This window comes from Bos mutus, chromosome 6 (assembly GCF_027580195.1).
Source record: "Bos mutus isolate GX-2022 chromosome 6, NWIPB_WYAK_1.1, whole genome shotgun sequence".
NCBI lineage: Eukaryota > Metazoa > Chordata > Mammalia > Artiodactyla > Bovidae > Bos > Bos mutus.
Window position 1 is genome coordinate 84874281 of NC_091622.1, and position 23142 is coordinate 84897422.

A 23142-nucleotide genomic window follows, 5' to 3' on the forward strand; every position below is an offset into this window, starting at 1 on the left:
TACCTTATGTATACCCTGACTTACCTTAGTTCATGTCCATTGAATTGGTGCTGCCATCCAATCATCTCATCCCATGTCACCCTCTTCTCATTCTGCCTTCAGTCTTTCCCAGCATCAGTGTCCCAATGAGTTGGCTGTTCTCATCATGTGGCTGAAGTATTGGAGCTTCAGCTTCAGCGTTGGTCCTTCCATTGAGTGTTCAGTGTTGATTTCCTTTAGGATTGGCTGGTTTGATCTTGCAGTCCAAGGGACTCTCAAGAGTCTTCTCCAGAACCACAGTTTGAAAGCATCAAAATAACATTTCATATAATATCTTAACAAAACTTCCTTCTATACCTATACTGTCCCTCCTCCCTTTCTTCTCCCCACTGGTAACCATTGTTAAAGAACCATGTTATTTAAAACACCCATAAGATAGGCATTAATCACTGAGTAGGGTCTTCATATATCTTCAGTTTTCACTGTAGGACATCAGATCTTTCAGGGCTATGAAAAGGTAAAGTAAGAAAGATTTAATTTAAATTCACTGTTTAAAATCTGCTCCACTCAATAAGTCATGATGGCCAAGGTCTTGTAGTTATTAACTGAGAACATCCAGATGCTAACCTGGGGGTTGTTTTTTTATCTAAAGACTAAATTCATTTTACTTCTGCATCTTGCTGTTTTGCAATTTGTTATTTGTTTTATATTTGTGTGTATGGGTGTGTGTTTAATGATAACAGAGAAGACTGGATAGCTTAACAAAATCATAGATTTTAGCTTCAAATACCAGATTAATTCTGACACCAAATTGTGCAAATAGAAAATATTGCTTTGAGGGAAACCATGTATCTTAGAAAAGAATTTAGATGACACTTTTCTGGACAAGTGAAAACTAAAATGCTTTTAGGGCCTTTGCCACATCACATAAATACATAAATCAACACGAGACTGTAGGTGGGCTTATGTGGAACTGGAGATTATATGTCCCAGCTAAAGATATTAATTCTTTAAAAAGTGAAGATCACACAAAACCCACCAATAAAAGCACTGAAAATTCTGCTGTCCAAACAAAACACTTCAAAAGCCAAATTCCAGTCACAAAATTCTACTTTACCACTTAATTGCACACAATAATCAGCGTCTTATTTTCAAAAGTAAATTATTGCATTAATCATTCAAAAACAAACAGACACTTGACTTCATACATTTTACACATACAGTCTCCAAAGTAGGGAGAGGAAAATCAGTTCATTTAAAATAACTTCATTATTTCTTGTGAAGTAGGAGGTGCCTACCACTTTGCATGTCATTCAAAACTAGTAGTTATTTTTATTTAAGTTAAAAATAATACAATGAAAACCTTAATTATCGATTAAGCTCATTTAGGTCAAAAAAATATAAGGGTAAAGATAGAGTCATACATACACTGCTGTTGTTCGGTCACTAAGTCATGTCCGACTCACTATGGAAAAACTATTTTTATTTTCTCTTCATTTACCCTACAGAACTGCTTTTGAGCTGTGGTGTTGGAGAAAACTCTTGAGAGTCCCTTGGACTGCAAGGAGAACAAACCTTTTAATCCTAAAGGAAATCAATCCTGAATATTCATTGGAAGGACTAATGCTGAAGCTGAAGCTCCAATACTTTGGCCACCTGATGTAAAGAATTGATTCATTAGAAAAGACCCTGATACTGGGAAAGATTGAAGGCAGGATGAGAATGGGATGATAGAGGATGAGATGGTTGGATGGCATCATTGACTCAATGGACATGAGTTTGAGCAAGCTCTAGGAGATGGTGAAGAACAGGGAAGCCTGGTGTGCTGCAGTCTATGGAGTCATCAAGAGTTGGACATGACTGAGCGACTGAACAGCAACAACTCTACAGAAACTTTAATTGCCCTTAAATTTCTCCAGCATTTTTTCTGGAAATCATCAGGATATTTCAAGGCTACCATGATAATCTCTGATTTCTTCTAATACTCTTCTAGTATTTGTTCTCTTTATTCACTGGGTTTAACCATGTAACTGTGATGGACTAAGGATAAGTTCATTTCCCTTGAGGGATGACTCAATAGTTTAATCCAGGACTGTCTTGATACCAGTTTGCAAGGTCATTTCTCCAAGATCAGTTTATTCTTCCAGGACTGTGAGTAGTTAGATTTTGCCCATTAAAACAAACAAACAGGAAAATGGCTTAAAACAACATATCAATTAAGTCAACTGAAAGGTCATTCTACAGTTTATCTCCTATTCTGTTTATCAGTCAAATTATGTCCAGCCATATGGAATAAAATAGATTAATCACAGATTCTGCAATGAAATTATATGACATAATTAAGATAAAATGCAAAAAATTCTAATAAGTAAATGCTAAAGAAGGAAAGCTATGACAAACCTAGACAGCATATTAAAAAGCAGAGACATCATTTTGCTGACAAAGCTCTGCCTAGTCAAAGCTATGGTTTTTCTAGTCATGTATGTATATGAGAGTTGGGCTGTAAAGAAGACTGGGTGCCAAAGAATTGATGCTTTCAAATTGTGGTGCTGGGGAAGACACTTGAGAGTCCCTTGGACTTCAAGGAAATCAAACAAGTCAATCCTAAAGGAAATCAACCCTGAATGAGATGGTTAGATAGCATTACCAACTCAAGGGACAAGAATGTGCATAAACTCCAGGAGATAGTAGAGGACAGAGGAGCCTGGTGTGCTACAGTCCTTGGGGTCACAAAAAGTTAAACACGACTGAGCAACTGCACAACAGCAATAACATAAGGTATTCCAAATTTGACTACAGTCTCACTTCCTTTATTAAATTTCTAAATAAGTTAAAAGTTAAATCCCATTGCAACCTCGAATCCAAAGAAACTAAATAGCAAAATAAAACTTTCTTGCCCTTGAGAAATAAAGGTTCATACTCCAAAGTATTTCTCTCAAGTTCTAAATCTCCTAAGTCATTGCCAGATAGGTTCTTAGTAATTTATTAGAGACAGGAATGCTTTCAGCAATTACAACCTAAAATCTTCATCATTTAAACAGGCCTGGTTCTTCAAGATCTCAGAAAATCTAAGACCCTGTAATGTACATTGTGTATGCTTAGTTGCTCAGTTGTGTCTGACTCTTTGCAACCCTATGGACAGTAGCCCGCCAGGCTTCTCTGTCCATAGGGATTCTCCGGGACAGAATTCTGGAGTTGGTAGCCGTTTCCTTCTCTAGCAAATCTTCCCAACCCAGGGATCAAACCCAGGTCTCCATCATTGGAAGCAGATTCTTTAACATCTAAGCCACTAGGAAAACCTGTAATGTACATTATATTAAGAATTTCAGGAGAGAAGTGGGCATGGTACAGCCTTTAAAAGAATGGCATTGCCATAGAATATGACGAAAATTGGTTAGATCCAACTAGATCCAAGGTGGTGGAAAATTCAACTTCTAGTGGTGTTGAGGTCCTTTAATGGACCAGAACCTGGTGGTCCTGAGTCGACGATAAGAAAGTAAAAGAGAGAGAGAAAGAGGCTGATGTTCCTTGGTTTATGCAGAAAACCAGTAAAGCCCTTTGACACAGAGCTTATGTCGCTCACGAAGGCACCTGGCGCCCTCTTTAGGGGGTGAAGGCACAATGCATCTTAACCAGAGGGTCTAAGAAGCCTGGGCAGGAGAATGAGCACGATGGGTCCCTGCACTCCAAAGAATTAGCCTGAGAGAGAGAGAGAGAAAGAAAGCAAGAAAGGGGACCAAAGCTCTGATGGAGCAAAGGTGTTTTAATCCACATGGTGTGGGCATATATACTGTCTTACAAGGTAGTTATTCTCAGCAAAGATAAAGATTAAAATTACAGATTACAAAACATAGGCGATCCATATTAAAGAGAGAGAGTTGTAAACAATCACTTTTACTGTATGATTCACAAGAAGGAAGAGGGTACTTATCACCGTATTGAAAAACTAACGAAGGAAATGACTGGATTCCTCAGCCCCCGGGAGAGGCTTGCCTCTCAATTCCTGAATATTCAGGAATTAATAAGGAACAGAGGATTCCTGACAGATCCAATACAGCAAGATCAAGATTATAGCATGAACTTGATGGCATTTGAGGAAAGAAAAAAATATTCATAGTTTTAAATTTTCTAAAGTGCCAGTTAGGAATACCAGACCACCTGACCTGCCTCTTGAGAAATCTGTATGCAGGTCAGGAAGCAACAGTTAGAACTGGACATGGAACAACAGACTGGTTCCAAATAGGAAAAGGAGTACGTCAAAGCTGTATATTGTCACCCTGCTTATTTAACTTCTGTGCAGAGTACATCATGAGAAACGCTGGACTGGAAGAAACACAAGCTGGAATCAAGATTGCCGGGAGAAATATCAATAACCTCAGATATGCAGATGATACCACCCTTATGGCAGAAAATGAAGAGGAACTCAAAAGCCTCTTGATGAAAGTGAAAGAGGAGAGTGAAAAAGTTGGCTTAAAGCTCAACATGCAGAAAACGAAGATCATGGTATCTGGTCCCATCACTTCATGGCAAATAGATGGGGAAACAGTAGAAACAGTGTCAGACTTTATTTTTCTGGGCTCCAAAATCACTACAGATGGTGACTGCAGCCATGAAATTAAAAGATGCTTACTCCTTGGAAGGAAAGTTATGACCAACCTAGAGAGCATATTGAAAAGCAGAGACATTACTTTGCCAACAAAGGTCCGTCTAGTCAAGGCTATGGTTTTTCCTGTGGTCATGTATGGATGTGAGAGTTGGACTGTGAAGAAGGCTGAGGGCTGAAGAAGTGATGCTTTTAAACTGTGGTGTTGGAGAAGACTCTTGAGAGTCCCTTGGACTGCAAGGAGATCCAACTAGTCCATTCTGAAGGAGATCAGCCCTGGGATTTCTTTGGAAGGAATGATGCTAAAGCTGAAACTCCAGTACTTTGGCCACCTCATGAGAAGAGTTGACTCATTGGAAAAGACTCTGATGCTTGGAGGGATTGGGGGCAGGAGGAGAAGGTGACGACAGAGGATGAGATGGCTGGATGGCATCACTGACTCGATGGACATGAATCTGAGTGAAGTCCGGGAGTTGGTGATGGACAGGGAGGCCTGGCGTGCTGCTATTCATGGAGTCGCAAAGAGTAGGACACGACTGAGTGACTGAACTGAACTGAAAGTGCCAGTTAGTTTATAATGATTCACATATTGAGATATCATATGAACCTTCAGGGTTATCTTGAGAAATAAAACCAATACTATAAATATAAAACATACATACATGTGTATATATATATATAGATAGATATACATATGTACACACACACAGAAATATACAAATATCTTTCAAATCAATAAAAAAAGACAGGACATTGAAAAATAAGCAAAAATTTGAAAAGACACCACACAAAAAGAATATTAAAATAATAAATTTTCATGAAAAGTTATTGAACTTCATTAGTCTACAGGGAAAATATATTAGAATTACAGCATAATATACACTTACCAAGATGACTGTGATGGCATTACATTAAATACTAAATGGCATCCCACTCCGGTACTCTTGCCTGGAAAATTCCATGGATGGAGGAGCCTGGTGGGCTGCAGTCCATGGGGTCTCTAAGAGTCAGACATGACTGAGTGACTTCACTTTCACTTTTCACTTTCATGCCTTGGAGAAGGAAATGGCAACCCACTCCAGTGTTCTTGCCTGGAGAATCCCAGGGATGGGGGAGTCTGGTGGGCTGCCATCTATGGGGTCACACAGAGTCGGACACCACTGAAGCGACTTGGCAGATATGAAGAATATGGAACAAAATCTCTCATGCACTGCTATTGTAGTTATTAATCAGCACAACTAATTTAAAAAAATTTTTGGTGGTATGGCTTAAACCTGTGGATATTACATTTTCTAGCAATTTCATCCTTAGGTTGAACTCAAGGAAAATGCATTGGAAATGTTTATTTATACATACCAAAAATATGACCAAGAGTGTTCATAGCAGAAATATTTGTTAAAAGCCAAACACGAAACTCTTCAAATGCCCATCAACACCAAATAAATGTTTGTATATTTCCACTGCTGCCGCTGCTGCTGCTAAATCACTTCAGTTGTGTCCGACTCTGTGTGACCCCATAGACGGCAGCCCACCACGCTCCCCCATCCCTGGGATTCTCTAGTCAGGAACACTGGAGTGGGTTGCCATTTCCTTCTCCAATGCATGAAAGTGAAAAGTGAAAGGGAACACTATATAGAGATAAAAACATGAACTGATGCAACATGGGTAAATCTCCCAATTATAAGGTTGAGTAAAAAAGAAAGTTAAAGACTCTGTCTGCATCATTCCATTAATCGAAATATCAAAAAACAGAAATCAAATCTTTAATTTTATAAATCAGAATTGTGGTTTTCACTGTGGGAAATACTGATGGAAGAGAGTGCATGGGAGAGGAGAGCTTTTGCACTGATATTATTCTGTGTCTTGGAATATGAATATGGTTACCCAGATATGTTCACTTTGAAGACTTATCTCAATACTTAATGTATCTGTGTGTCTGTTGTACAGAAAAGTTAAACTGCAATGATGGTGGAAAATTCAAATATCAGGATAGATTTTTTTGACCACTCAAATACTATGCCTTGACCAAGAAGCTGCTATGAAAAGCTTTTATTTTTTATCTAGTTGCTATATTATTTTTTATTTTTTCTGGTTTACTTCCTAATGAGGCCCAATGTTCTTTAAGCCTAAGAACCCCAAGCATGCCAATAAGAACAATTCAGGCCAAACAATGAGAGTACAGTTTTCACACATACTAATCTTTTAGAAATTTAGATCTTATATAATGGAAGGAATAATTATCCAGGAAATAAGCAAAAATGTTCTCAGTGAAACTGAATCTGCCTCAATTGTTTAAGTTAGTGAATAGTTCACACATTGAGCAAACTGTACTTGAAAAGTTACCCATTTCTGTTATTTTGAGACACAGTGGACATTCGGCTAAAGGCCCAGTGCTGAGTTGTATAATTCAATTAACTTCCTTCTTCTTTTCAAATTATATTATACCACTGAGTTTAAGTTTGTTTTTTTTTTTAACATTTTCAAGTATGAATTTAATCAGTACAAAAGGAATGTCATTATCTCTCTACCTAGCTATCTAATTTATCTTACTTGAAAAAGAAAGCTAACTAATCTTTATCATATGAAAATATAATAGATAATACAACCATTAAATCTCCTTTGATATTTATGAAGACTGCATAATCTGGGGCCTTGTCCAGTCTATCTTATCAAAATCTCCAGTGAGAACCCTGAGAACTTTCCTTTCTTTACAAATAATTTGAATAAGTTCAGGAATTTTGGTACTTGTACCCCTAGCAGCAGCGGAAGGGAGGAGATACAGAAGATACAAGCTGTGAGGAAATATTTTGTTCTTTCTGCTCGGTCCTTTTCCTCTCATGTTCATTCAAGTTGCACGGGAAGTTTCTCCATAAGATTTACGACAGCTTGTTCTCTTCCTTCCTGAATAGGAAAGAACAGAACAGAGCACAGTCAGACCTTGCCTTATGAATAGGCAGCATTACAAAAACAATTAGTCATTCATTTAGACTGTATGCATTTTACCCATGACATTGCTTTTAATTTTATTATTTGAAATGTATGTTAAGCTAGATGAGCTTGAAAAAAGCTATTTCATCTTTATTTAAACAACAAGCAAGTACCAATTATGACATAGCTTATAAAGGAAAGACATTCACAAATCTAACCTTATAGGTTTGCAGTCAGTGTCCCTTCAACAGCTGGATTCTGAGACTGGATGAAGCGTGGAGCCTTTATATTGTCAGCTTGGGCATCATTATCTAATTATATTTATGAGAATATTTTGAGAGATAGTGAAGTATGTAATATCTGAAGATTATTTTTAAATTTTATGTAGTATCATATAGTGATTAAGAATGACATTTAAGAGTCAAGCAAACATAGCTTTGAATTTTAGTGCAAAGTTTCAGTTTCTTCACCTCAAAATGAGTACATTAATACTTCTGCAAGATTGTCTGACACTTAATAAGTGTACACGCTGCTAAACTTAAAATAGATAACGAACAAGGATCTACTGTATAGTATAAGGAATTCTACTCAGTTTTCTATAATAACCTAAATGGAATAAGAATTTTTAAAAGGAAACATATATATGTATAACTGATTCAATTTGCTGCACATCTGAAACTAATACAACTTTGTGAATCAACTATGTTATTGCTGCTGTTTAGTCACTCAGTCATGTCCAACTCTTTTGTGACTCCCATGGACTGTAGCCGGCTAGATTCCTCTGTTAATGAGATTTCCCAGGCAAGAATACTGGAGTGGGTTGCCATTTCCTTCTCCATAATCAACTATACTTCAATATAAATTTTTTAAAATAAATGATCAATAAAAATTGGAATAAAATATAATTTATGATCCCTAAAAGATTACTAAAGGATTACTGTTGGAGACATCAGTGTGAACTCTGTTTTACTTAATAATGGTACAGATAGCCACCTATAGAAATTTTTATAAATATATGCACATACACAGTATACACACATCAAACTCTTTGTTCTGTTAGCTGAGAGGGCTTAGGATCAATGACAACAGAGAAATAATAAACACATCTAGAACCAAAATCTTGATTTTTATTAATTCTCCAAAAAAGGGAACTAGAGTTTCTTAGAGAAATGGCTGATTCTACAACTAAGACACAGAATATACAAGATGAGCCTGGAGCATTTCTCAGTGCCAGACATTAATAAAAATGCTCAAAATAAGTAAGTAAATAAAAACAACTCTACAATAATGGGAATATATCAAAAGTATTCAGAAGCCAACTAAAAGAGCTCCCAACAGACAAACTGGAACAATTTGAGCAAGGAAATATAGTATTAGCAACATAACCAAAAGTATAATAGGAGCTCATAATGATTTGAATAAATCATTAAGTAAATAAGTGGTTGAGAATTTAAAAACCCTTCACATAGATTGACTTTAATTTCTGTAGATACTTCACTTTTTAGTAGATAAAGTGTTACTTCCTGCTTATTAAGTGTGAGCTACAGACTGTGATTTATTCCAAAGTGTACAATATAGAAAGGGAGGGAAAAAAAAAAAAAAAGAGTAACTTTGCAGTGGAAAGTACTGATAAACATTACTTCAGTCAGGTGACCAACATTGATAAGCTGTATAGTTACTATACATTCTTGATGTGATGTGGTATGAATGGTAACATTAATAAATCTATGGTCTTTTCCCCCAAAATATTATCTCAGTATAATCATGGGGAAAATATTATATAAATCCCAATAGAGGGACATTCTACAAAATAGCTAATCAGTACTTCTCAAAACTATTAAGGTCATCAAATACAGAGAAACTCTAAGAAGCTTTTCATATCTAAGAGGAATCTAAGAAGACACAACAATTAAATGCAATGTGATGCCCTGAATAGTAGCCTGATAAAGAAAACTAATATTAGAGAATAATCAAGTAAATCTTAGCAATATTTGGATTTTAGTTAATAATATCAATATGTGTTCATTTATTGTGATAAGTATGTCATATTAATGTAAGATTAATTATAGAGGAAACAATGTGAGGTGTCCAGGTGTGAGGCTGTCTGTACTATTTTAGCAGAAATTCTGTAAATCGAAAAGTGTTTTAAATGAAAAGTTAAAAAAAAAGCACAGTTGTTATATTCGGAAAAAAAGAAGAGAGATATAGCTTGTGTTCTTGGATTGGAAGAATTAATATTACAAAGTCCATACTACCGAAAGCAATCTAGAGTTTTAATGCAATCGCTAACAAAATACTCAAAACATTTTTCATAGAAATAGAAGAAATAATCCTAAAATATGTATGGAACCACAAAAAACTGTGAATTGCCAAAGTAACCTTGAGAGAAAAAAAGAACAAACTGAAAATATCATGCTCCCTGATTTCAGGCTACCCTACAAAGTTACAGTGAAAGTCATTCAGTTGTGTCCCACTCTTCGTGACCCCATGGACTAGTCCATGGAATTCTCCAGGCCAGAATACTGGAATGGGTAGCCTTTCCCTCCTCCAGGGGATCTTCCCAACCCAGGGATGGAACCCAGATCTCCTGCATTGCAGGCAGATTCTTTACCAGTTGAGCCACAAGGAAAGCCCAAGTGTACTGGAGTGAGTAGCTTATTCTTTCTCCAGGGGATCTTCCCGTAGACTCCAGTTCAATCCCTGGGTCAGGAAGATCGCCTGGAGAAGGAACTAGCAACCCACTCCAGTATCCTTGCCCGAAAAATTCCATGGACAGAGGAGCCTGGTGGGCTGCAGTCCATGGGGTAGCGAAAAGTCTGACATGACTGAGTGACTAACACTTAACTTCACAAAGTACGTAATTTAAACAGCATGGTACTCACACAGAATCAGGCACATGGTCCAATGAAACAGAATAAAGAGCTTATGAATAAATCCAGGCACTTATGGTCAATTAATATGTGTCAAAGGAAGCAAGAATATACAAGAGAAAAAGTAGTGTCTTCAATAACATATTCTGGGGAAACTGGACAATTATATGTAAAAGAGAAAAAATAGAACATTTTGCAACACCTTATACAAAAATAAAATTAAAATGGATTAAAGACTTAAATGTAAGATCTGAAACCATAAAACTCCTAGAAGAAAATACAGGCAGAACACTGTTTGACAGAACCCATAGAAGTTATGTATATACTGATATGTTTGGTTCTGTCTACTAAGGCAAAAGAAAAAAAAATAAATAAGTAAATGGGACCTAATTAAACTTAAAAAAATTTTGTACAGCAAAGGAAAGCATAGATAAAATGAAAAGACAACCTACTAGGAAGGTGGGAGAAAACATTTCCAAATTATATGACCAATAAGTGATTAATATCCAAAATATACACACAGATACAATTCAATATAAAAAAAAAAAGAACTGAATCAAAAATGGCAGAAGACCTGAATAGATATTTTTCCAAAAAAGATATATTTATTTCCAAAAGGAAAAAAAAAATCTCAACAGGTATGTCCTTGGTAATCCAGGGGCAAAGAATCTGCTTTCTAGTACAAGTTACTCAGGTTTGATCCTTGGTCAGAGAACTAATATCCCACGTGCCGGGAGGAAACAAAGCCCATGCACCACAACATGCACAAACAGACTTTCTAGTCTGCATGCTGTCTGTATGCTGTCACAAAAAGCACAGCCAAGCACAGCAATCAAGATTTAAAACCCAGAGCAGCCAAAATTTAAAAAAAATAATGAATAAATAAATAATAAAAAGTTTGTTTTTTAAAGTTCAACATTGCTAATCATCAGAGAGAAACAAAAAACACAAGAAGATATTATCTCACACTTGTCAGAAGGCTATCATTTAAAAGACTAGAAATAATGAGTTTTGATGAGTATGAGGAGAAAAGGGAACCTTAGTACACATTGTTGGTCGGAAAATAATCTGGCACAGACTCTACGGAAAACAGTATAGAGGTTCCTTAAAAAACTAAAGATAGAAGGCCCATGTGATCCAGCAATCCCACTGTTGGGTATAAATCCAAAGAAAACGAAAACGCTAATTTGAAAGATATATGCACCCCAACGGTCGTAGCAGCATTTATAATACATGAGATGTGGATACAACCTGTGTCCTTCCACTGATGAATGTGTAAATAAGATGATGAATGGATAAATATGCACATGGAATAGTACTGAGTCATAGAAAGAATGAAATTCTGACATTTGCAATAATGTAAATACACTTAGAGAGCATTATGCTTAGTGAAATGAGTTAGAGAAAGACACATACTCTATGTTAACCTTCCTGAGTGGAATCTATAAAGTAGAACAAATGACTATAACATAACAGAAACAGATTCAGAGATATAGAGAACAAACTAGTGGTTACCAGGAGAGGGAGGTATGGACAGACAAAATAGTGGTATGTGTTTAAGCTATACAAACTACGATGTGCAAAATAAATAGACAACAAGGTTGTATTGTACAGCGCAGAGAGATATAGTCTTTATTTTGTAATAGCTTTAAACAGGGTACAGTCTATAAAAAAATTGACTCACAATGCTATACATACGAAACTAACATAATATTGTAAATCAACTATGTTCAATTAAAAATAAAAGAATGCTAATGTATCTCTTAGATATAAGAGATCTCTTGTAATGAGACATCTCTTATAAAAGTTTACCTTAAAACTTATACATATTTACTAGAAGATTTATATTCCAAGGGAAAATCCATCAAAGAGACCAACAGATAGACCTAAAAGTAGAAAAATGGGTAGAAAAGACATTGGATTGGAAAGGTGTAGCGGAGATTCAGCCTAGAGAATCTCTTGTAGGCACCAGATTGTATATGAAATATTGAAACTATTATTAAGGGATCCACATCTATTCAGATACAAGATGAAGAATCTAAGATGCTCCCAAACGTAACCATATCATGGCAATAGGAAATTCTCAGGAATCACAGGAAGCTGTTGAATTCTGCAAGGACTCACCATAGGAAGTAAGTTCCTGCCCTCAGCTTAGGTGCTCAGAGAAGAGCTCCTATTCCCAGGGAATAGCCATAGGGAGATTAATGGTGATCTTTCCTCTTTGGAGACTTGAAAATTACATACTCAGAATTTAGGAATTTGGATAAACAGAAATTAGGATAGAAACAACATTTCCAAAACCTGAACCATACTATCTGAGGCATGAACCGTATAATTCCAAGAGAGGCAAGGCCAGATGAGCTATGACTCAGGGAACAACTTGAAATTCTGAAGACAGACAGTAATGGCACAAAGTGTTCTGGGTCAAATTTTAAGGAAAGGGAAATTGGAGCAGAGGTAGGAAACACAGTATCAGTGTTAAAGCAGCATTTCTTGAGTCATGTTAGTAGGAAGTAGAACTTAATTTTAAACCACAAGGAAAATGCAGGAATAGTTTATTAAAAGGTGACAGTTTGTCCTAGTTTTAGGGACTCTCAGAGTGAGTGATTAACCACATTGAAAAATCAAAGCTTAGAAGCACATTTTTTTTTCCTTTTTAAAACCATTCAATTGCCTAAATTAAATCCTAACTGTCCTTATTTCACCAAACTGCAGATCAGACTTCTTTCCTCAGATTTTCAGTTTAGGTTCCTCAAATCTCTGTACGGAACTGAAGTTCAGTCTCAGACATTTCCTTCTTATAAATGGCATCAAATTTCTCATTTTGGGCCACTGTGAAATAATTCTTCCAGTCACCTGCAATCCCTAAAAATTACAAATAAGAAAACATATGAAAGAATAAAATATTTTCTTTATGAAGGAAAAGCCATTGTATACCAAAAGAAAAGACTGAAAGACTTTAAAGGAAGCCTTTCTTTGTATTTGGATACTTTAAAATTCATCTCTTTTTTTATTGGTAATTACTGCCATCTGTATATAAATAAACAGCAGGCTTCTCTGGTGACTCAGATGGTAAAGAATCTGCTTGCAATGCAGGAGACCCAGGCTTGATTCCTGGGTCAGGAAGACCCCCTGGAGAAGGGAATGGCTACCCATTCCAGTATTCTTGCCTGGAGAATTCCATGGACAGAGGTGGATTACAGTCCATGGGGTCACAAAGAGTTGGACACAATTGAACAACTAACTCTTTGACATGTTCATAATTAAATAGACCCTGGTTTTAAAGAAACATTATACAAAGGGTTAGTTTTGTTGTCTAAATTTGCAGCTGTACAATAATTTCCTGAAAGAAATTATTTTAGTGTTTCTAATTGTCCCAGATCATGGGGTTACCACTGGTCACTGAATCGATGATCAGGGAATATTTTACAGTCTTTCATGAGTTGCTTTTGGAAACTGTACAAAGAACTGGTCATGAGTATAGTCACACTGTGAAACAGAAAGTTGATAAATATCATTTCCAAGAAATAATAAATGAGGATGTTAGGATATTTGGATGATTCTTGTGTTCCCTGAACTCACTAGATACATCTTATTTTAATTTTAGAGGAGAAGAATAGCATTAAAATCAAACATATAAAATCACTGAACAATTTTTATAGAAGTGAAACTGTTGGGATATAAATTTACATTTAATCTTTTATTCTTGGATGCTTAAAAATATTTATTTGAAAATAAATGTTTAATGTACTGCTGGTGTGTTTGGAGGAAAACATTAATTTTGCAATTTATTTAACATTAAATTGAACTTCCCTGGTGGTCCAGTGGTTAAGAATCTGCCTGCCAATCAAGGGGCCATGGGTTCTGTCCCTGACCCAGGAAGATCCCACACGCCATGGGGCAACTAAGCCCATGCGCCACAACTACTGAGCTCATGCTCTAGAGCCCGTGAGCTGCAGCTACTGAGCTTGGATGCCACCACTGCTGAGCCTACATGCCCTAGAGCCTCTCGTCTGCAACAAGAAGCCACCACAAAGAGAAGCCTGTTCTGTGCAACCAGAGAGTAGCCCCCAGTTGCCAAAACTGGAGAAAGCCCATGTGCAGCAATGAGGACTCAGAGCAACCAAAAATAAGTAAAATTTAAAAATAAATAAATACATCATATTGAACTTCAAGTCTTATTAAACCATGATGGTTTCATGAAGATTTTAAATCATTTTAACAAGAGATGTCCCCATAGACAAAATTGTTTCCCTGGTTATTATACTTTATTCTATTTTCACCAGAAGTTGATAGTTCTTTGGAATGTATGTGAGGATAGTTCATAGTTGGGATAGTACACCTCTAAAGATGTCATTGAAAAGAGGAAGTGTAGATTTAAACAATAAAGAGATATATAAAGCATTCTAATAATAAATTCTATTTTGAGTATAAATATTCTATACACAAAAACGTTTGCTTCACAAGAGTGAGGAAGTATAAAAATTTTTTGATAAAATAAATTCTGGCCAAATCCCAGGATTTTCTGTTTTGTTGCAGTTTGGGACATAAGCATTAACATTGGACTTTATCATCTCCCTATCGTCATTAATATTGTGTGACTAAACTATGACCTTGATTATCCAGGGTGGAATCCTTCAAAACTGTTCTTAGCCCTTTGTTCATACTTCACTTTTCAGAATTTTCCAATATCCATTCTCTTGTGTTACAATATGAGCTTCTTGAGCATATATGTGTTATTTACATTCTAGAAAATATGATCTGCATATAGTTATTCATTAAGACCTTTTCTTGAATATTAACTAACAAATAAAAGGTATCTTTTAAGTATTATTGAACGCATGAATAAATAAACAAATAGATGTTATATTAGATAAGAACATACTAAACTGCAAGACAATAGGACTTGCTACTTTTGTGTATATAATTTTTGGTCAGAAAAAAATACAGTGTAAGCTTACATATCTTCTATGAAAGTCCTCCCCCAAAGCTTGTGCTTCAGATGTTATTCTTTTCTCCATTTTATCAGTGATGGAACCAGAACTTTGGCAGATTTATTAGTGTATGCAGTGTCAAAGGTTCAGGGAATGGCACAGCCTGGGTAAATCCCAGAGCAAACTGACCACAAAAGTTGTGTCCTTCACTACTCCCAGAGGGGTGGAAAGAGTGTCTTTCTTGTGTACTCTCTTCCTTTGAAGTTGTAGAAACCGTGGAATCCAGACTGAGGTTATTTCTATACCCTAATGAGATATCATCTAATGGCATAAATTTTCATGACTGGGGGAAAGCTCTCTTGGAAGTTACATTCAATGACCTGGTATAATGAAAATTTGCCTTATTTAATTAATAAGGGTTTGGGTGTTTTGTTTTTTTTTTTTCGTCTCTGTTTCTTCCACCAGGAAAACACGTGTGTGTTGTTGTGTGTTGTGTTGTATCAGTCTTTGTTCAAACTTGTAATGCACCATTTACAATGAAAAATTAGCCTTGACCTCTTATACTAGAGCTTACTTTTTAAGTAGTGTTTTGAAAATTAAAAAAAAACATAATTTGAAAACACTAGGTGTACACTAAGGTACAGAGAAATATGAGTTAGAAAATTCTGTAATCATATAATACTTTCGGAGAAGGAAATGGCAACCCACTCCAGTGTTCTTGCCTGGAGAATCCCAGGGACTGGGGAGCCTGGTGGGCTGCCATCTATGGGGTCACACAGAGTTGGACACGACTGAAGTGACTTAGCATCGAGGGTCTTAATCCACATGTTCATACATACAATATATTTCCAGGTTATGTTTACTTTCAGGCACACCAACTGAAATTTTATCTTTCTCTCCAGTTCAGTAAAGAATATTGAAAAGATAGGGTGACATGACTAGGTGGATAAATTCTCACATTTAAGATAATAACACATTTTTGACCCAAAACACATATGATAACCCACAATTTATAGTACTTGACAATTGAAATAGAGCTGTATTTTGACAGTGAATGTCGTATTTCTCTATTGTTATCTTAAGTTAAATTTAGATTCCATGTTTACCATTAACATAATTCAGATAGTATTTTTAGGGAACAAAAACTTCCCACATTCCCTTTCTTTTTGTGAATCCTTCTTAACAAAATAACCACTGCTTTCTAATGATAATGAGTCTATAGAGAAGATGCTACTGCACTGACTGACATTAATTTATTACTGGGAGGAAGGAGGAGGCCTGTGCCCATTTAAATAAAGATTTAAGTTTTAGGAATAAAAAAATACAGAATGACTCACATCAGAAGTGACAAAACCACCCCCTTTTTGCAGGGTTGTAAAGAAAGGGAGAAAGATTATTAGGTACTCAAGGTGTTCAATAACAGGTCTACATGCATTAGTCCCTTTAATAATTTCCAATCTAACTCAGCGACTTTTATGGTAGGTATTTTTAGTGTCCTTATTTTACAGATGAAAAAATTGAGCCCCAAACTGGCTAAATAACTGGGTAGAGATTACAAAGCTCACCCTCATTTCAGAGCAATTCATAAGAAAGCAGAAAGGAAAAATAAACTGAAGAAAATAATTACCTTTGCGCATAAATGAGGACTTGCTGTGGTCCATCACTTCACTTGGTAGATGTGTATAATTCACTAGAGGGTTGTCCTTCATCATTTCAAATGATGTGTGATAGATTATCTTATCCAAGATCTCATCATCCAGGTTTTTCTCTAGAAATCGAACAACCTTCTTGATCTCTTGCTTTGGATTCTATCAATAGGGTAGAGATACACCCAAGAAAATGGTAAACAATAAATCATTAAAATAGTATGAAAAAAATCATGAAAATGAAAAAAGATCAATAATTTATGTTTAGTAAAGGTAGAGTGGAAATATTTTGTTTATTCTGTCTTATTTTTCATTCAAAGTACAATAATAATAAACTTTAACATAATTATTAATAGCATTTAGTAAAACAGATTGTAGCAAAAATTTTCAGCTCAATTTGCAGTTAAATTTGAAAACTGAATGTTTTAGGGACCCAGTATCTTTATTCCTTCTATCTTTATTTTTCTGTTACTCCTCCAAATTGGTTTCTTGTTTATAATAATAATATTTAATAAAAATAATGTAATAAATTCAGGCAAAACTGAAGATATTTTTAAAATTTATTAACACTGATGAAATCTTGCTTAGATGTACATTATTAAAAACAAACCAGTGAAGTTGCAAAGATAGCAAATTATTCATTAGTCATTGAGAATAAGAGGAAAAAAATCTCAGAAATGAATAATTTTTTCAAATTCTAATGGCATTAACTTAATATCTGGAACCTTTTAGGAAGCTAAGCAAAAATATATATAGATATGTCTAGAAAGATTTTGAAGGGATTAACATCTAAGCTTAATTTAGAAAGATGTGTCCGAGTTTACCAAGATGCAGTCTCCTGAGCAGTTGGAGAGTAAATTTCCAGTAAAGAAAATATAACTCTTGGAAGCATCAACTCACTGTGTTCAAGTGAAAAAAAAAAAGAAAAGTGGTTGGAGTTGGGGTTGAGTTGTTCATAGGAGTGAGAGAGGCTACGAGGCAGTAAAGATGAATTGAGATAAAATTTAGAGCATCACTGGATGTCCTGCTGAAGGATTTGGATTGTATCTGTTATGTAGTAGGGACACAACTCTTTAATAATGTGTCTTATTCACTCTGTGTGTGTTGAGTGTGTGTGTGTGTGTGTGTGTGTATTGAATGTTTTTGCATGTTTATGTTTTGGTAAAGAGTTTCCTATAATGGAAGTTCTGACAATATTTTATGTATCAGGCCTTGACAAGAGAACACTGAGATGGCTACTAATGTGATGCCAGGGGTTAGCATGACTTAAATGTCAGAAATGATGATAGTGGAGAAAAGACTAAGAGAAAAGTCAGTAGTGAAAACACAGAAAAAACATATGGACAGGCAAACAAATATAGAGCAATTTCTGTTACATATTTATAGTGTTTGAAGAATAATTTGGCCACGGCCAAAGTATCAATGACGATGCTAATTTACAGACAAGTAGAAGTTAAAGCAGAGAGTGCTAGCTTCTACTTCTTTTTCACCTCATTGATTGAGAGTTTGAGAATTGATGCAGACATTCATAAACCTGATGTAAATTACTAGACTTCTCTCTGAATTTTATTCTTGATCTATAGTTATAATTTTGTCATATTATTGTTTTTATATGAAAACCATTTCTGTAACATTGTCTAAAATATAACCATGATAGGAAAAAATGTTGTCTAAAAAGTTTAATGTATAGTAAGTTTGAGTGGGATTCAAAATATCAGGATATTCTTATAGAACTGACTAGGCCAGACTGTAAATTAATATGCATAAATTGACCTGAAAAAGGCATTTTCAGTGAATAAGGAGAGAAATATTTGACACAAGAGTGTAATGTGGGGAGCAGCATGATGTCTGACTCAGAATTTGGATACCAGCTCAGCCTAGGAAATGTATTACTTTGTTTATCCTATGGAGAAAAAGAACTACATCCAGAAGTTAAATTTGCTCTCTTCATAAAGTGAATAAGTTTCACTTTGGTCTCCAGAAAGTAAAAATAAAATACTTGGCACAGAAAGACAATTTTCTGTCTTATGAAGAACTTATAACTTAATTCTGATTAGTCAAGCACCCAAGGGAGAGCACCACTTTTTAAAAGTGGTTTCATAAAACCACTCTAGTTTTACAGCTGTGTATTGTGTTGCCAGCAAATTGTCATAAAGGGGCAATGGTAATGTTTAGATCACAGATTCTCTATGAGCTACAAGTAAGTGTGATAGAGAGTGGGAGCCTGAGCAGAGTAGAAAAGGACTCTTATTGATAAGATATGAGAAATGCCCTGAGAGTTTCTCAGAAATACATGCAACAAGAGAGATTTTACATAAGGTAAGGTTTCTGTGCTGAGTAGGATAAAAAAAAAAAAAAAGTGAAAGTGTTTCTCACTCAGTCCTGTCCAACTCTTTGTGACCCCATGGACTGTAGCCCACCAGTCTCCTCTGTCCATGAAATTTTCTAGGCAAAAATACTGGGATGGGTTGCCATTCCCTTCTCCAGGAGATCTTCCCAATCCAAGGACTGAACCAGAGTCTCCCGTATTGCAAGCAGGTTCTTTATTGATGTCACTCAAATATTTGTAAGGAGAAGGAAATGGCAACCCTCTCCAGTACTCTTGCCTGGAAAATTCCATGGATGGAGGAGCCTGGTAGGTTACAGCCATGGTAGGTTACAGTCCACGAAGTGTCAGACACGACTGAGCAACTTCACTTTCTTTCTTTCTATAGATCTTTTTGGAGAAGGAAATGGCAACCTACTCCAGTGTTCTCGCCTGGAGAATCCCATGGACAGAGGGGCCTGGTGGCCTACAGGCTATAAGGTTGCAGAGAGCTGGACACAACTAAGCAACTAACACACATACACACACACACACAAATGTTTGCAACCACTACTCATTCATTCATTCAAGCAATCACTTATGCATACAATAAGTGGCCATGAGCACCTATATATATGGTAGGTGTTGTAAGTACTGTGGATGCTGTTACAAGAAAGGTAAATATGCCTTCCATCAAGAATCTGAAATTCCACAAGATATCCTTATTTGCATGTTCAGGCTTTTACAACTAGATAAGCTTGGTTTCCGTGTGTGTGTGTGTGTGTGTGTGTGTGTGTGTATTACCTAATAAAATAGCCTGAGGATAGGCCTGGAACTTTGCAATAGTATTTAGGTTAATACTAGTTCATATGGGAGACTAGAAAAATCTTTATGAATCCCTGAACTAACAGTTAAGAAGAATGTAAAAGAGAGGAGCACACTTAAGATATAATATGTAGGGCATGTGAACCAATGGGATGTTCAGGAGAAAATGAAACCATATTCACTACATGATAGTCAGTGAGGACAATTTACTTTCAAACTTTCAATACTGAATGAACAACCAAACATCATTAACCAAAAGACAGAATAAAAGAAAAGGATTACTTTTTGGACAGAGAGAGAAGCAAGATGAGTTTAATTTTCAACATGTTAAATTTGAGGGTCGTTTAAATGGCAACCCACTCCAGTACTCTTGCCTGGAAAAATCCCATGGACGGAGGAGCCTGGAAGGCTGCAGTCCATGGGGTCGCTGAGGGTTGGACACGACTGAGCAACTTCACTTTCACTTTCATGCATTGGAGAAGGAAATGGCAACCCACTCCAGTGTTCTTGCCTGGAGAACCCCAGGGATGGGGGAGCCTGGTGGGCTGCCATCTATGGGGTCACACAGAGTAGGACACAACTGAAGTGACTTAGCAGTAGCAGTTAAGAAAAACAAGGATCTGAAGTCAGGTTAGAAGTTAAAATGGAGTTTTTGGTGGGTAATTAGCACATAGTTTTGGCAACAGTGGGAATAGATATGATCATCAATCTGTAACAAAGAGTTTAAAAAAAATGAGGACCAAATGATAGAGATTCACAGGAAAACCATGACAGAATGATAACCCATTAAACGAAGGAGACAAATTTGAAAAGAAAGGTGCTCAAGAGAAACACAATGATTGAAAAGGATAAGAGGATTAAAACGTCACTGATTTCACAATTAGATTCATTAAAGATCTTAGCAAGATCTGGGTAAACAGACATGGAAAATAGGCAAAGCAATTATATCATTTGAACTCCATAGATTAATTGAAAAAACTATTAATCCTTTTGCTCCAGGATGTAGTTGAGGAATTTTCTATAATGTATTTCTACTATTTTACCTCTTTCATATCTTCATAGAATAAGAAAAGTATCGGGTGTCCTTCCTTTTTCTTCCACCAACTTTTAACATGATTAAACCAGGAACCATAGGCCACTAAAACCAGAGAAATAACTTATTTCCATAAACATTTATCAAATTGAAGATTTGTTTGTGAAAAATAAGTCAAATTATACAAATATTTTGTCGAATTTAGTAATCAAGGAACTGAAACTATAAAGTCTATGTAAACAAGTATATATAATCAGCTACTTATGGATGCACAAATTTCAGATTTTTAAATATATTAATTGCAAAAGAAACATTTCAAATGGAAATACATTGTCCTCCAATAGGTTACACTTGGCCACATGCAGAAGAAAACTATTCTTTTATGAAATACTCATATCACTTATGTATCTAACTACTGTAAATGTATGTATAAAAGATTTAACTAATGATTTGGGCAAATAAATTTTTGTTGTGAGTAGGAACTGAGAATGGGTTTTTATCGACTGAAAAGAGATTTGAGAATATTTTCATTAAGCTGATGTTTAATAGCAGGATTATATATTGAATGTCAGCAAATATTAAATGTATTTGATTTAATTTGAAATGATTTTTGAATGTACTTGTTACTGATTTGGAAAAAGAAGTGTTTTGAAAGGGAAATTCATACTTGTAATGGTTAATATTATTAAAAATAATTTTTAGTGACATTAATTTTTAGCTAAGACCATCCTACCATTTCCAGTCAAGAATTTCTCTAGATATTCTCCCCAGGTTCCAGGAAGAGGCTGCAAATTATTCATTAAGTCAAAGTGGTAAAATGAGACAGCAACATCCTTGGCATTTCGAGCCAGATAAATGATCTATAGGGGGAAGATGAAGAAAATCAAATGCATGATATTTTATTTAAGAAAAAAAGTAACATACAGTAGGCATGTAAAACAACAGATCTGAAATCCATGAAATTAAAAACAGTGAAATATTAAGAAAATTAATAGAAATGAAAAAGTTGGTTCTTTTTTTAAAAAACCAACAAAATTGATAAATATCTAACAAGTGTGACAAAATAGAGAGGACATAAGTTACTGATAATGAAAAGTCTTTGGATGTGCAGGCACAAGAGATATGTGAAAAATCTCTAACTTCCTTTCAATTTTGCTATCAATCTAAAATTCTTTAAAAATAAAATCACTGTAGAAAATAAAATCTGTTAAAGAATAAGGAGGGAGTATTTTTAACAACTTTTCTTTTTTTTTAATTTACTTTTTATTGAAGGATAATTTCTTTACAGAATTTTGCTGTTTTCTGTCAAACCTTAACATGAGATAGCCATAGGTAAGTGTTAGTCGCTCAGTCATACCCAACTCTTTGAAACCCCATGGATTGCAGCCCACCAGGCTCATCTATCCATGAGATTTTCCAGGCAAGGATACTGGACTGGGTTGTCATTTCCTTGTCCAGAATCAGCCATCAGTTCAGTTCAGTTCAGTCGCTCAGTTGTGTCCGACTCTTTGCGATCCCATGAATTGCAGCACCCCAGGCCTCCCTGTCCGTCACCAGTTCCTAGAGTTCACTCAAACTCACATCCATCGAGTTGGTGATGCCATCCAGCCATCTCATCCTCTGTTGTCCGCTTCTCCTTCTGCCCCCAATCTCTCCCAGCATCAGTCTTTTCCAATGAGTCAACTCTTCACATGAGGTGGCCAAAGTACTGGAGTTTGAGCTTTAGCATCATTCCTTCCAAAGAACACCCAGGATTGATCTCCTTTAGAATGGACTGGTTGGATCTCCTTGCAGTCCAAGGGACTCTCAAGAGTCTTCTCCAACACCACAGTTCAAAAGCATCAATTCTTTGGTGCTCAGCTTTCTTCACAGTCCAACTCTCACATCCATACAGGACTACTGGAAAAACCATAGCCTTGACTAGACAGACCTTTGTGGCAAAGTAATGTCTTTGCTTTTCAATATGCTATCTAGGTTGGTCATAACTTTCCTTACAAGGAGTAAGCATCTTTTAATTTC

At 35.8% G+C, this 23142-nt stretch overlaps 1 protein-coding gene across 4 annotated transcripts in view; it reads right to left on the reverse strand.

The window, feature by feature from the left end:
- Nucleotides 1-5489: 5489 nt before the first annotated feature.
- SULT1B1 (sulfotransferase family 1B member 1) overlaps nucleotides 5490-23142 on the reverse strand; it is a 51224-nt gene continuing 33571 nt past the window's right edge. For 2 of the 4 annotated variants that reach the window (XM_070372962.1, XM_070372963.1), the window contains exons 6-9: nucleotides 21857-21983; nucleotides 21134-21228; nucleotides 16942-17122; nucleotides 11979-13245 (exon numbers count right to left, since the gene is read on the reverse strand). In XM_070372962.1, the coding sequence (XP_070229063.1) occupies nucleotides 13133-13245; nucleotides 16942-17122; nucleotides 21134-21228; nucleotides 21857-21983 (516 nt within the window). In that variant the 3' untranslated portion in view covers nucleotides 11979-13132. Of the gene's footprint in view, nucleotides 7484-7728; nucleotides 7822-11978; nucleotides 13246-16941; nucleotides 17123-21133; nucleotides 21229-21856; nucleotides 21984-23142 lie in introns of those variants that run through there. The other 2 variants (XM_070372964.1, XM_005902041.3) reach the window with 2 other exon arrangements.